Below are 14,795 nucleotides of genomic sequence, written 5' to 3'. Positions count from 1 at the left end.
ATCACCTTTGTGCCTGCTCTGGACTTTCTGCATGTCCTGCAGAGCAGGAGGGGGATGAGCAGCAGGAGGCAGATCCCAAATTCTCTGGCACAGACATTCCCAGGGCTCAGCACTGCTTGGATGATAGCTGTCAGCAAAACCTCACCAGCCTTTAGAGCCAATAAAATCACCTGGAAAAATGCTGGGAAGGCTCCTCTTGACCACCCAGCACCATCCAAACCTTCCCACAAAAATATCTGTGGAAGGAAACCTGCCAGGCTTAGAGCATGAGGCTTTCAAGCACTATTAATTAATTACACCTCAAACACATGCAAATGGTGTTAATGTGTAACAAAACACCCAAGTGTGAAAACCCAGGGCACAAGAGCACTGGTTAATCATTTCTGGAGCAGGGGCATTGGCACTGGGGGTGATGCCTCAAGGTTTTAGCTTTTATATTTTTTTCAGATTCTGTGCATTAGTGTATAACTCTGAGCTCCACAGAGTGTTAGAGTGTTAGTTCTTCACATTTTGAGCAGACAAAAAAATCCTTCCAGGCCTGAGAACCAAGGACAGCCTCAGATCCCCAAAAAAAGTACAAACAGAAGTGAATTTGGGGGGAGAAAACTGGGGGAATGTGATTTCATTACCTGCAGCTGTAATTGGAGAATTAACCCCTTTTATACAAACAGATCAAACTTTTAATTGTCTGAAAAACTGGTGACCATTGTTCCTCTTGGGTGCAGCTTTTGCACTGCCCAAGGTGCATCTATTAAAAGCCTTTAATAAATAACTGCTTTTATTCTCTTGACTCTGGCCAGCCTCTGTTCTAGGTTCTCCCCAAGGCACGGAGTGACTCCTGCAGAGGGTGGAAAGGAGGGACAAGACATGGAAATGCTGCTCACATTCCTTGTCCCTGCTCTGTCCCAGGGGATGGAAAGGAGGGAGAAGACATGGAAATGCTGCTCACATTCCTTGCACTGTCCCAGGGGATGGAAAGGAGGGAGAAGACATGGAAATGCTGCTCACATTCCTTGCTCTGTCCCAGGGGTTCAGTGTGTGGATCCCTGGGGATGGAGGAGCCCTGGCTGTCAGCACAGAAAGCTCAGAGCTGTCACAACATGCTGAGCTCCAGGGATTCCTGGGGGAGCTGGGCTGACACATCTCATCCTGCTTTGCATGGATTCACGAATCTCACACGGGATTTTTGTCCAGAGCTTCTGAGGGTGTTTAGTCAGTGCATACCTGGAGTTAATTCGGCAGAAAATCTGTCACATACGATGCCATGGGACAGGTGATGCCTTTCAGGATACCTAAAAACAGAGGCCAGACAAAATTAAAGGAATAAAAATCTATAAAATCATTTCTATTTATTGAAGGGCCTTCAGACACATTTAGGGCAGATGAAGCCCCCAGGGGCTACACCCAAAACATTGGTTTTCACACGAATTAGTGCAGTGCAAGCAGGATCTCAGAGCAGCAGCCAGGTTCTTCTCCAGCCTCAATAATCAGATTTCTGAGGTGCTCTGAGTGCTCTGGCTTGGTGAGTTCTTTATTCACTGAGCCCCAGGCTGTGTGCATGAAACCCAGGCACAGCCAGGAGGCACCGTGCATGCCTAATTAATGAGCTGATTTGCATAGCAAATGAACTTCATGCACAGCAGGGTAGTTGTAGAAAATTTTTACAGGCTGTCTTTAAAAAAAAAAATTAGCAAAATAAAAAAATCCTGGAAAGCAAGAGCCTGTAATTACCCCCCCCTGCTTCCCAAGCAGCCAACACATCTCCAGCAGCAGGATTTACCTGATTTTCCTGATTTACCTCCCTCCTGCTGCTAGAAATAACCAGAATTAGGCCAAGTTTAGTCACACCAGACCTAAAACTTAGTTTAAACCTCAGTTCTTGAGTTTATCCTGAGATCTGCTGCAGCTGGGAGGTGAAAGGAGGGGGGCATCCAACCCCAACCCACCCTGACACAGCTTTTCAACCAGAGGGATTCAGCAGAAATGTCAATAATAGAAATAAATAATATAAATCTAATATACTTATATCATTTTCTGATGGAAATATATTATTTGTACAAGTCTCAATGGAGATATTTTTAAATAAAATCTGTTGGATGTTGAAATTCAAGCCAGTAAGGAAGGGAAAGGCAAGGAGAAAATTTTTATTTTGAAATGATAATATAAAATGCATAAATTGCTGGAACAGGTGTGTTTGTCCTGCCCACCCCAAACTCTAAGATTCATTTTCTTGTGTGTGACACCCTGGATTTGCATATTCAACCAAGCTGAAAATGTCAGTGTTGGATTATAATCTGTATTTTAGTGAAAACTTTGGAAGGAGAAAAAAAATTTATATCTTCCCAAGATTGCATTTAATTTTTATATTCTTGACTTTTCTATAATTTTAGTCTTGATTTTTCTGTAATTTTATTCTTGTTTTTTCTACAATCTTATTCTTCATTTTTCTACATTCTTCTTCTTCATTTTTCTCTAATTTTATTATTCATTTTTTCTACAGTTTTATTCTTCATTTTTCTACAGTTTAATTCTTGATTTTTTTACAATTTTTTTCTTGATTTTTCTACAATTTTATTCTTGCCTTTTCTATAATTTTCATTGCTTTTCAGCCCTATTTTAGAAAACTGTCAAAAGAAGCACCAGTTGCTTCACACAGATATTTTTACAGGAGCACCACTGCTCACATCCTGCACTTTCCCCACATTTTCTGTGCTGTTTTATTCCCTCTGCCTGGTTTTGGGCAGCACATCTGGACCTGCAGAGCATCTTTCAGCTCAGCTGGCTGCAAAGAAGAAAATTTCAGTTCTCGCCCTGCTGGCCACCAAAATTAATTGGTGATTATTTAATTGGGGCTGAGGAGGTGAGGCACTGACAGGAGAGGGTGCTCATGATTTAGGGAATGGCCAGAGCAGCAGGGAGTGTCCCCAGGGAATTGAACCCAGCCCTGAGATGATGATGATGATGATGATGATCTCAGAGCATTCCATTTGAAAAGTAAATTTGAAGTGTAAATGAGGCCAGGGCTCTGCTGATAAAAAGGTTGGGAAAGCAGCAGAGGGGTGAAATGTTGGAAATGTTGGATCCCTGCTGGATCTGCCCTTGGCAGCTCTGCAGCCTCAATCTCTGCCCTGGAGGGCACAGAAATGAGGATTTCAGGGCTGGTGGTGGCCCCTGTGCTGTGACAGCAGCAATGCAGATTGCACCCAGCCCCTTCCAATGAAGGATGTTCCAGGCACACAGGAAACATGAGGATTTCAAGATGACTTTGCTGCTTAATTTTTTAATCCTCTCCCAAATCTTCCACTGTGCTTGCTGATGATGCTCTGGCTGTTTTCATCCCTCCCCCTTTCCCTGCTTTGGAGCTTTTCTTCCATTTCCACTCGAGGCAAGGAGTGACCTGGGGCTCTGCAGTCCCAGGTGTGACCTCAGGAAAAGTCCTGGATTTATTTGGGGCAGATTTTCCTCTGGTTTGTGTTGTCCCCTGGGAAAGAATGATGGGATCACCTTTCCTCCTGCTTTTTGTGCTCCAGACAATCACAAACAAATTTCAACATCCCCCTCCAAATCCATCTCCCCCCTCCTTTACACACAGGCTGCACACACTGAGCTCACCCTCAAATTATTATGGGTTTTTTTTCTCAATTATTTATTTAGAAATAATAAAATAAGACATAATATATAAAAATCTGTACAATCCACAATTTGTGCAGTACATTAGGAAGACTTTGATACAAAAAGGCTGCAAACAGGAAAATAGAGTCATGGACAATTGTCAGGTGCCGAGATTGTTCGTCTTAACAAGAGCTGCAGGCCAAAAAAAAAAAAAAAAAGTCCTTACAAAAATCAGCTTCTGATGGGCTGTGGGGTGGCAGCTGTGCAGCACCTTCTACTCCACAATGTGGTGAGCAGCCAGAATTAAAGACATTACAGTACTTCTCAGTTTTACCTTGTAATCCATCGTGACAAAAAAAAGAGAAAAACTTAAGAAAATGAATTAAATATCTCAACCCTTTGTCTTTTTTTTTTTTTTTCCAAGGGTAACACAGAAGTGTTTGACAGCTGGGGGAGGGTAATTAAAGCCAGCTAATGAGTGAGGATCCCTACCCTGGCCCAGTTAACCCAGGACAACTCAATTAACCCAGGACAACTCACACGGAAGAGAAGGAGGGAGGGGAGCATCCCCACCTGCCTCTGCTCCTGCCACTGTACACAGAATTATGGGTCAGACAATGTGTCTCATTCAAGTATTTTCAGGGAAGGGCAGAAATAACATATTCCCCCCCAGCCCCTAAGCAAAAGACAGGATAGAAGCTTCCGTGTGAGCCAATTTAATCCAATTTATCCTGGATATTATCCAATTTATCCTGGATAAAGAGGCCTGGGGGAGCCTGGGGGTAGAGCTCTGTCAGTTTAAAGTTTAAAAAGTTTAAAGTTCAGCATAAGCTTGGCCCAGGATCAATGAGAACTGAAGGAAAGCTGTCAGTCGCTGTCTAGTCCTCAAAAATAACATTTTTTAAAAATTATTCTTCCAATTTGCTGCCAAAAATTGATGGCAAGAAGGGGAAGGGGACCCTGGCAGGGCTCTCCCCTGTGGGATTCCCTGGGCAAAGACAAAAGGTTGTGAAAGAAAGAACAAGCAGAGATTAAAAATGGATTACACCTGGACACACCCCTGGACACGGCTCTGGGAGCTCTGCAGAAACACCAGTAACTAGAACGTGTTCTCAAATGAAAAGTCCATGCTTCAAAAATAAATAAAGAGAAGTTCAGAGCATTAGGAATCCTATAAGGCTTGCAAGTAATTTGCTAAAAATCATGCTAACCTGTAGCATCTAGTCCTAGTGAGCTGAGACTGCTGAGCTGAATTGATACTGGTTTTTTTTTTTTTTTTGGTGGCCTTTTCGTTGTCTTCTCCTTGTCCTCCTTTACAGACTTCTATTTACATTTGGCTTTAAATATGAAAATACTTGATAAACTTTATAAAATGTACAATTTTTAAAAATATTTCTGAAAAAACCGACTTGAAAAACAAAACAAACAAACAAGAAAAAAAAAAAAAAAAAAGAACAAAACAAAAACAAACCCAAAACCTCTGCACCAGAAACGTTAAAGGGGAAGGGATTTTTTTTTTTTTTTAATTATCTGGATTTCTCATGTGTCAAAGAAATAAGAGGAATCCTGCATTTTCCATCCCCTCCCATCTCTCATCCCTCCCTCAAATATCTCAAGTATCACGTAGTGGATGCTGCTGTGACATCAGCTCCCCTTGCTCCTGCTCAACCTCCCTTTCCCCATTGTCTTTTCCTGTCCCCTCTGCCACTGAACCCTCTTTGCTTTGGTTTTTCTCCTTTTGCAGGAACCCAGCACCCTGCTGAGCCAGGAACTGCCACCAAACCTTGCAACCTCCACCCTTCCCTTCCTTCTCCATCCTCCCAGCCCAGGAACAGCCCCAGTGCTTGCACTTCACCCTCTGCCCTCTCCAGGAGCCAAATCTGTGTTTGCAACATGGAATTCCTTCCCCCAGTCCATCCAGAAACCAGTTCATTGCAGGCATTTCTCTGGCAGGGGCTGAGCCCTCTGAGACATCCACGAGCAGAAGACACCAGACCTAGAACAAGCTGTTTTTTAATGGCATACAGTGATCCAAAACTGCAGGAGTGCTCTGGGACTGCCATCCCCACAGGAGCAGGGGCCAAGCACAGCTCTGCTGTCTCCTCCAGCTTAGAGGCACAGAGAATTTAAAGCCAAAACACCTCCAAGGGCTTCGCTGAAGGTGACAAAATCTGCTTGGGCTGTCACCAGCTGGGGTTTGCTCCCTTTGCAGCCTCGTCCTCCCCAAAGGATCCCTCTCTCCACCAGAAGGAAATCCTCCTCACACCCTGCCCTGCTGGAGAGGAGCATCTTGCACAAATCTCTGCCATCCCTCTGCCACTCCTGGGTGCTGTGCTGCCCTTTCCTCCTCAAAATTCTCTTCCTGGGGATCTCTCTTGGCTTGTCCCTGGCCAAACTCCAGCAGCTGCAGGCGTGTCCATGGCACAGTTTCAGGGAAAGCTCCTCTGCTCAGAGCTGGGGCAGGCCAGGGAGGACACACAGGTGATGCTGGTTTGCTTCCCCCTACAAGAAAACAGGGATTTTATTCCCCTCGCAAGGGGAAAAAGAGGAGGAGGTCCAGCTCGCTTTAGATCCCAGCCTTAAGCCTTTAGAATAAGGTGCAAAATAAAAGGTCTTAAAAAGAAAAGAAAAAAAAAAAAAGAAAAAATTCAAAACCAAAAAAAGTGTCTGAGGTTTGATTTTTTTTGTTGTTGTTGTTTAAAGCAGCCTGTTCCTTTTTTTTTTTGTCCTTTTTTTTTTATTTTTTTAAATAAACTCCACTGTGCAAAACTGTGCATTTTCTTTGGTATCCACTTAGGTAGTTTGAACTTAGTACTTTTTCCTATGCATACATATCTTTTGTCTCACTTTTCCTTTAGACAGAGAATTAAATTCTCCCCCCAAAAAAATCATAATTTTGCTGGAGGCTACTGATTGGCCTGATATTACATAATGCCCCTTATGTAATTGGAAAGAGAGAAATTGATTCTAGCTATCAACTACTGGCCTCAAAAGGAGTTTAAACTTTCTGGCAACATTGGGCTCTCTGAACTGATCATGAGCTTTTCAACCCAAAAAGTTCAACACTGACTTTTTTTTTTTTTTTTCCTTTTTAAATTACACAAGAGAAAATAAAAACTACACTGCAACAAAAATAACCATTTGTGTTCATGTAGTTAGCAGCAGCTTTTTAAAAAATAATTATAATAATAATAATAAGGCAGATTCTTGCCTTTGTTATGCCATTAAAAACATTCTTGTTCCCTAGAGAGAAGCATTCTGGAAAAAAAAAGTTGAAAAAAAAAAAAATAATAATAACCCAACCAAAGCTTGCCTGCAAGTTCAAGTTTTGTAAAAAAATATATACATAATTTATTCTACAACATATGTGCCTTCTGTTCATACTTAGACATGTTTAGTGCTTTGTGTTTAGAGTTTATTTCCTGTCGTCCCTCCTCTGCGGACAGCCCTAAAACCAGCCTGGGTTCCTCGGGTCTGCTGCCTTCACACCACTCTTCCACAGTACCGTTGTCTGCAAACTCTTCTGGGCCAGCATCTGGCGTGCAGGAGCCCTGGGCCGTGGGCAGGGAGGGGGCTTTGCCCACCAAGCTCGCCGCAGGGGCGGAGGCGCCGCTCAGATCTCGGACTCGCGCCGCAGCGGCCGCGGCTCCAGCGGCAGCCCCGCCTGGCTGTGCCGCTCCATGTCCGGGTGCGTGTCCGTGCTCATGCTCTCGGGCACGCCCGTGTCGATCTCGTCCTCCTCCTTGCTGCTCAGAGCCACCTCGTTCTCGTAGCAGAAGGAGTTGGCGTTGGAGAGGATGTATTTCTTCTCCGCTAAGTCCCTGGCACTGCAGATGGGCGTGTTGGGCACTTCGTAGGTTTTGTGGAACCTCGAGTAGTCCACCTTGTAGTAGTTCTTCTCTTCGAAGAGCACGGGCTCGTAGCGGTGGCCCCAGAGGATCTCGTTGGCCAGGTAGGAGCTGCGGCACTGGGTGGTCATGGCCGTGGCCTCCACCATGCCCTCCAGGATGACCACAATCTCGAAGTCGGCGTTGTCCATGTCCTGCTTGCTCAGGTCGTACAGAGGGCTGTCCTCGTCGATCTCGTGCACGATGGTGATGGGCGACACCAGGAAGATGCGGTCGATGCCGCTGTCGAAGCCCACGTTGATGTCGATCTGATCCAGGGGGATGTACTCCCCCTCCGACGTGATCCTGGATTTCAGCAGCTGCGCCCGCACGTGCGCCTCCACCAGGTGGCTTTTCCTCAGGTTCCCCACGCGCCACATCAGGCACAGCTTCCCGTCCCTCATGGCCACCACGGCGTTGTGGCTGAAGACCAGGGTTTCGTTCCTCTTTTTTGGCTTCGCCATCTTTGCCATGACGGCGCCAATGATGAAGGCATCGATGATGCAGCCCACGATGGACTGGAAAACCACCATGAACACGGCGATGGGACACTCGTCGGTGACGCACCTGAAGCCGTAGCCGATCGTGGTCTGGGTCTCGATGGAGAACAGGAAGGCTGCGGTGAAGCTGCTCACCTGAGACACGCAAGGCTTGCTGTTCTCCTGGTCCTCCAGATCCCCGTGCAACAGCGCAATCAACCAAAACACACAGCCAAAAAAAAGCCAGGAGAGGATGAAAGTCAGGCAGAAGATCACCAGCATCCACCTCCAGCGGATGTCCACGCACGTGGTGAAGATGTCGGCCAGGTAGCGCTGGCCCTTCTCGCCCACGTTGATGAACTGGACGTTGCAGTGTCCATCCTTCTTGACGAAGCGGCTCCGGCACTGCTGCCGGGTGTGGACCTTGCCCTTGCCGTTGCCGAAGCCGTTGGCCACGGCCATGGTGGACAGCTTCATGCCGTCCTCCTCCGAGGACACGATGCTGTAGCGGTTGGTTCGCACGCTGCCCATCACTACTGCCGGGGACTGAGGTGCTTCTGCTTTAGAAAACAGTCTGAGTTTCTGCAAAACCCTTTGGAGAAACAGTTTTGAAAGTTCTACAGGAACACACACGGGCGGAAAAGCCGGGCGGAGGCCGGAGTCCCCGGGAGCCCTCGGATCGACCAAGGACGGTCCTGTGGCATGCAGGGTGAGCTCAGCAAGCCGCCGTCATAGAGAGGGCATGGTCTGCAAGAGAAAGAGAAGTAGCACTTTAGGGATCAAGGAAAACAGCACCTGTGCACCTGCAGGAAGTTTCCTCTTTTTTACTGGCGTTTTCAGCAAGGCTCCGTGCTCGCAGCTGTGCGTGGACAGGGTCACGCATCGTTACTGTGAGGAAGGAATTGTCCTTCCCGAAGGAAAGCGCTGGAGGGATCGTGTCACACCACCCTGAGCAATATTCACTCCAAAGCTGGGCACGCAAAGCATCTCTCTGCTATTAATAACTGTGAGTTCTGCTTATTTTGAAACAAACAATTCCCTTTAACATCCTTCTGGTTCAAGCACGAATACTGAAGTGGTTTGCAGCGAGTTGTGATGTGTCTCGTGGACTGTCTGACCCATGACAAAGCAAAAGGGAAGGTGGAGACGGGGAATAAACTTGGGAAGTGCAGATAGCGGCGATTCTGTGAAATTAAAGTGTGGACAATTGTTTTAGTTAAGCTAAAAGAAGGAGTTGTGTATTCTCAACAAATTCCAAGAATGAGGGCTGCAGTAGCTTCTCTCTAACTCCATAAACTCATCGGGATCTCTGTAGATTTTACGCTCAAGTTTGGCCTAAGTCGTACCAAAAAAAATAAACTTTTTAAACCTCTCATTTGTTGTTGCTAAAGCCAGCAGTAAAACGTAGCAGAATCAGCTGAGTGCCTTCAGCAGAGAGTCCCAGCACCTTCCCCTGGGGAGCCCCTTCCTTCTCCCCAAGGCTCCCGTGGGTCTGAGATGTCACCGATCAAGACTCAGCAGAAAGGCTACAAAACCCTGTCCCTGGGGGGAGAGGCCACCAAAAACTTGTTTCAGGGAGGTCTGGCTTAGTCCCAGGTCTAGCTTTTAACAAGTGCGTCATCCATTAAGTCATGTACTGCATATCAGGAAATGGAACTGAAATACTGCAGGGGAGAAGGGATGCATTAGAGCAACTGCTCCAGCCACACATGGCCCACGGAGGGAATAAAGCTAAACCCAGGTGGAGAGGAATGCCTGCTGTCCCTCTGGCACGGCACTGGAGGCTGCAGAACCATTTGCAGTAGCAGGGGATGAAATCACGGCGCTCTCCCTAAATTAATGTTATCAAAACTCATCTGAGTTTGTCCAAAACTGCAGCCACCGTGGAGCACAGCCCCTGCCCAGCAGGACCTCTGCTCTTCCTCTGACTGGAATCTGACAACAGCTGGAGATGTTATCTCCTTTCCCAACCACAGCCCCTAAAGCCCTGCTGAGGTGCTCCAAAAACTTATTCCAAACAACTCCTCAAGCCCTCCCACATCCTCCAGCCACATTACAAAGGCTTGAGCTCAGCAAACACTTGTTAGGAAAAGAGCAGGTGATGAACAGCAACATCATCAGCTTGGTGCAGGCTGCTTCTCCCTCCAGGATCTCCTCAGGGTTTGCTTTCACCTCCTCTTTTCCCCTCGCTCCTGTTTGTTGTGCAAGAATGTGTCCCCTTGCCTCCTTGCCAAGATTAGTCATCTGTGACTTCAGCTCAGACAAGACATTTTGGCAGCTCTGGGCTCTGCAATGCCCGTCTGAGAGCAGCTCTCAGCACTGAACACTTCTGGGGCTGCCCTCCTACTTACCCTGGGCACTTATTCTTACTTTTGCAACTGTCTTGCCTCCACTGTGAAAGGATTCATTTTCCCCCCTCTTACACCTTTCTGCTCCCAGGTTCTCTCATTCCTGTCAGGATACCGAGCTCAAAAATACGAAAGAATTCTTTTAATGCTCACTTGAACGATTTGTTTTGGCCAAACCCCCGCTTTTATTAGAAACCTGAACACAGCAGGGAAGTGAAATTACTGTTAATACATCCCACATTAAAAAAAAACTTCTTGAAAAGCCATTGCACTGCTCTGCAAATCGATCACTTTCATAAACCACATCCTATAATCACAGTCATGTTCGACTTCCACAGTCAAAGCCTGTTTTGTTCCAAGCAATGGAAACACACAGCCTAGGAAACAGTTTCTTCTGGAGTTCTGTTTTCTTCTCCCTTTTCTTTCCTGGATTTTAGAGGAAAACTTTTGGTGTGGGGAAAGATAAGCTGGAACATTTAAAGTGTCTGAATACACAGCTTCTCCCACAAAAGTCTCGACCTGAGGACACTTGTTTGAATTCCACAAATCCCTGAAATCCTAACGCCAGCATCCTACGGCTGCATTTAGAAGTTTGGGACTCGAATTTGTCATATTCCTCCCATCCCTTGGCCAGATTCCTCCTGGCTGGCTGTGCTGTGGGAGTGGAGCTGCACCCCTTTGGTTCCAGGGACCCCAAAATCTGGGGGTGAGTTGGGGGACAGCTTTGCTGGGAGCTCACAGCACAAAGCTCCAGGGCAGCAGAGCTCTCTGTCTGCTTTTCCAGGAGGAGATGGGATGGGAGGGATGCACCATGCACAGGGATCAGCCAGAGGTGCTGATCATGGAAATACAGATCCTGTGAAATGCCCTGGGCATCCACTGGCTGCCCCAGCACCTGCTCCGTGCTCACCTTGACCCTCACAAACACCTCCACCAAAAGTTTCCCAAAAAACCCAGGAACAAAGCAGCAGGAAAACCTAATGCTACTCCTGACTGTGCCAATCCACCTGCTGCTCCAAGGCTGGGCAGCACTGCTGCCCCTCACTCCACCCCAGCACAAGTTGCTGGAGGCACCAAAAATCCCAGGCTGGTGTGGGAGCAGCCCTGCAATCCTGCCTGGGCAGAGGGAACCAACCCAGTACCACCAACCCACCCCAGTGTTGGCCTGCCTGGGCCCTGTGCAGCCAGACACACACAGAGCTGTAAATTCAATCATCACCAGGTGTGCTGTTATGATAATGATGATTATTATTAATAATAATCCCGGTGAACTTTCCTGCTGGAAGGGAAGACAAGCAACGCATTTGCAGTGGCAGGGACACAGGATTACTGAGATGGGATGGCAGAGCCTGGCGAGGGGATGCTTGGAGAAGGGAAGAAAACGGGGCTGTGCTGCATCTGCAGCGTTTGGGGAAATGCCACGAAGAGGAGCCCAAACCTTCACCTTCCCCTGAGCATCCCCCCTAAACCTTGGCTGGGGAAGGACTCCCAGACCGCGAGGCACGGCAGGAGGGGAATTGTGCAAAGGTTAAAGGCTGAGGGCTCGCTCCGGAGCGCGGAGGAGCAGGGGAGGGGTGGAGAGGAGCAGCAGGGAGCGCTTGGAGCGGTTATTCCCCGGCTGACGCCACCGAGCCCTGCCGAGCGAGCCGGGCACATGCTGCCAAGAGAGCACCAGCAGCAGCTCAGCCAAGCTGAGCAGCGCTCGGAAAGCAGAACAAAGCAGCTTCTCGCCCCAGCCAAGGCTGTTCCCACATTCCTGCTGCCTCGCTGCCGGGCACGGCCACCCCTGTAACCTTTCTCCTTAAAAGTCATTCCCCAGGGCTCCTCCGCGGCTCCGGGCACGACTCAAGTTACACCGGGTGGCGAGCTGCCTTCAGGAGAAGGATCTGACCTTCAGGGACAAGCAGCAGGGGGAGAAAAAAAAAAAATTAAAAAAGAGCACATGATGCAGAGAAATGGGTGCGAAGAAATAGGAGAAAGGGAAGGACAAGTGGCGCTCGCATCTGCTGTCCTGCCAAGGAGACGGGCTCGGGGTATTTGTGGCTGGTGACAAAATAACTCGGAGCGGAGCAGCCATCACCAGGGGGTGTACGCGGCGCACCGGCCGCGGGGATGGAAAAGCAAACAAGTGTAAAGGTAAGGCTGAGCCACGGAGACAAGTGCGGGCAGCCTGCGGGGTGGGGACAGAGCTGCGGCTCCGCATCGAGCCGGGCCGGTGACACCTGCGGGTGCCCGGTGACACCTGAGGGTGCCCGGTGACACCCTCCCCCGGACACTGACCCCCCAAATCCATCTCCCTTTGCTTATCAGTATTTTTTCCTTTCACTGTCATGAGCTAAGCTGAAACAATACAGCTCTTCGTTGCCTTCGCAGATGCTTTTTTTTTTTTTTTTTTTTTTCTTTCCTGCTTCCCATTTTTTTGGCAGGATGGTCAAAAGGAAAGAAGCCCTGCCGATGAATGAAGCTACAGGTCCATTTCACAGCCCTCCAAACCATCCCGGGCGCTCAAACCCTCGCATCCCAGTGCCGGGACTCGCCGCTCCTGCCCTCCCTCCGTGCACGGAACAACAGGCGAGAAGAAGGCGAAGGGATGGAGCGGTGTGCTTTGTGCGACGCGGAGTTGTCATGCGAACTTCCAGCCCTTCCCCAGGATAAAATATCCCGAGGGGGGAGGAATAAAAGCGGGGGGAGCAGCTGGTGCATGGAAAGTTATGAGCACAAACAGATGCTGCAAGCAGATGCTCGGGCGCTCCAGCCATACCTATCGAATTATTTTAGGCGCTGAGAATAGCTCCGTGAGAAACGCAGGAGTTGCCCCTCTTCTCCAAATCCGCTTTATCGCGGGGGGCTATCGCGACAGCGCATCGCCTCCGCCGCTCGGGGAGGCGCGCGGGGAGCGGGGGAAGGAGGCGATCCTTACCTGCGGCGGACGCGAGGGAGGTGCCGGTGCGGAGAAGGGGTAAAAGATCCGTGGCGAGGCCGTGCCCGGTGCCCGGTGCCCGCTCGGCTCGCACTGCGCTCCCGCCCGCCCGCGGCCCCTTTTTGCGGGCGGCCATGGACCGTTTAATACGGCCCCAACGGCCCCGCCCCCCGCGAGCCCGCGGCCAATCACAGCGCGGGGCGGGACCGGGGGCGGGGCCAAGGAGGCACCGGGAGCGGCACCGGGAGCGGCACCGGGAGCGGAGCGGGGATGGAGCCGGGATGCTCCGGGGATGCTCCGGAGCGGCGCTCCCAGCCGGGTTCCCGCTGCCACGATGGGCTCGGGAGAAGCCGCTGGGTCCCGCTGTCCCCGCTCCGAAGGGTCCTTGAGTTCCCGGTGCGAAGGGTCCCGGGAAAAGGCGCAGGGTTCCGGGATTCCCGGTGCGGAGAGTCCCTGGGATCCCGGTGCGGAGGGTCCCGGGAGAAGACAACGGGTCCCTCGATCCCCGGTGCAAAGCGGTGCCAGCAGAAGGCATCGGATGCCCGGGTCCGCGATGCAGAGGATCCCCGGGTGCCCGGTGCAGGGGTCCCGGGAGAACGCACCGGGTCCCCGCTGCAGAAGGAGAAGGCACCGGGTCCCTGGATCCCCGTGCGGAGGGTCTCCAGGAGAAGACGCCGTGTCCCCGGGACCCCGGTGTCCGTGTGAAGGGTCCCGGGAGAAGGCGGCGGGTTCCCGGTGCCCGGTGCGGGTTCCCGGTGCCCGGTGCGGGAGAAGCCGCGGTGGGGAGCGCGTTCGGCCGCGCTCACTCTGTTCCGTGTCCCGGCTCCGGGACGCTCCGGTTGTGCCCGCGGGCACCGGCACCTGCCGCCCGCATCCCCGCAGCCTCCCTCGGCACGATAAAGACTTTTGCGGGACTTCTCGGGGAATTTGGGATGCTCCCGAGTGGGAGCTGGCTGCCCGCTTCCCTGTTCCCGTGTTTTGGGCTGATGTCCGAGGCTCCGAGCAGTGAGAAAAAAAAATAACGGAGACGGAAACGTCTCGTTCCTTTTGTCCCTTTCTTTATTTTAGTGAAGGGAAATGTTAAGGTGCAGCGTGTCCCATCCCAAACTCCCGATCCTAGCAGGCACGACACAACACCGCTCCTAAACCCCAAATCCTTCTCTTTAACTAAATGGAACATCCCTTCCAAAACAAGAACTTTGATCCCCAGATCTTTTGGAGCAAGGGAAGGACGAGCCTGGCTGCAGCGCGTGGGATCCACGGCTTTGTTCCCTGAGTCACCTGTGGCAGCTCGGTCAGGCTGGCCAGAGTTGAAATATGCAGAAATCCGAATGATTTTTAACAACTTGTCCTCCCTACAGTGGACGTGGCCTAAGACAAAGAAAATAAGGATGAAATGCCTGGCCGGGAGCCTCGCAGGAACAAAAACAGCCTTGTAAGCACAGCCTGAAGTTTGCCAAGCCCCGGCTCTGACGGACAGTGCGGGGCTGTCGGGCTCCAGGGCAGGTGTCCGCAGCAGGACACTGTCCCTGCCCTCGGCAAGGGACAA

The 14,795-nt window shown here is 50.0% G+C and overlaps 1 protein-coding gene across 2 annotated transcripts; it reads right to left on the bottom strand.

The window, feature by feature from the left end:
- Positions 1-6,725: 6,725 nt before the first annotated feature.
- KCNJ2 (potassium inwardly rectifying channel subfamily J member 2) lies at positions 6,726-13,753 on the bottom strand. Of its 2 annotated transcripts, none has more exons than XM_079323494.1 (2): positions 13,247-13,753; positions 6,726-8,725 (listed from the first exon to the last, which is right to left on the bottom strand). In XM_079323494.1, exon 2 carries the CDS (start codon positions 8,507-8,509, stop codon positions 7,226-7,228), a length of 1,284 nt encoding a protein of 427 aa, XP_079179620.1. In that variant the 5' UTR covers positions 8,510-8,725; positions 13,247-13,753; the 3' UTR covers positions 6,726-7,225. The 2 variants fall into 2 exon arrangements, with proteins under 2 accessions (XP_079179620.1, XP_079179621.1); XM_079323495.1 differs by lacking the exon at positions 13,247-13,753 and adding an exon at positions 13,088-13,240 and having other exon boundaries at positions 7,212-8,725.
- Between the last annotated feature and the right edge of the window lie 1,042 nt (positions 13,754-14,795).

The sequence above is a fragment of the Erithacus rubecula genome, assembly GCF_903797595.1.
Source record: "Erithacus rubecula genome assembly, chromosome: 20".
NCBI classification, from domain to species: domain Eukaryota; kingdom Metazoa; phylum Chordata; class Aves; order Passeriformes; family Muscicapidae; genus Erithacus; species Erithacus rubecula.
This window is presented reverse-complemented; position numbering and strand designations above follow the sequence as displayed.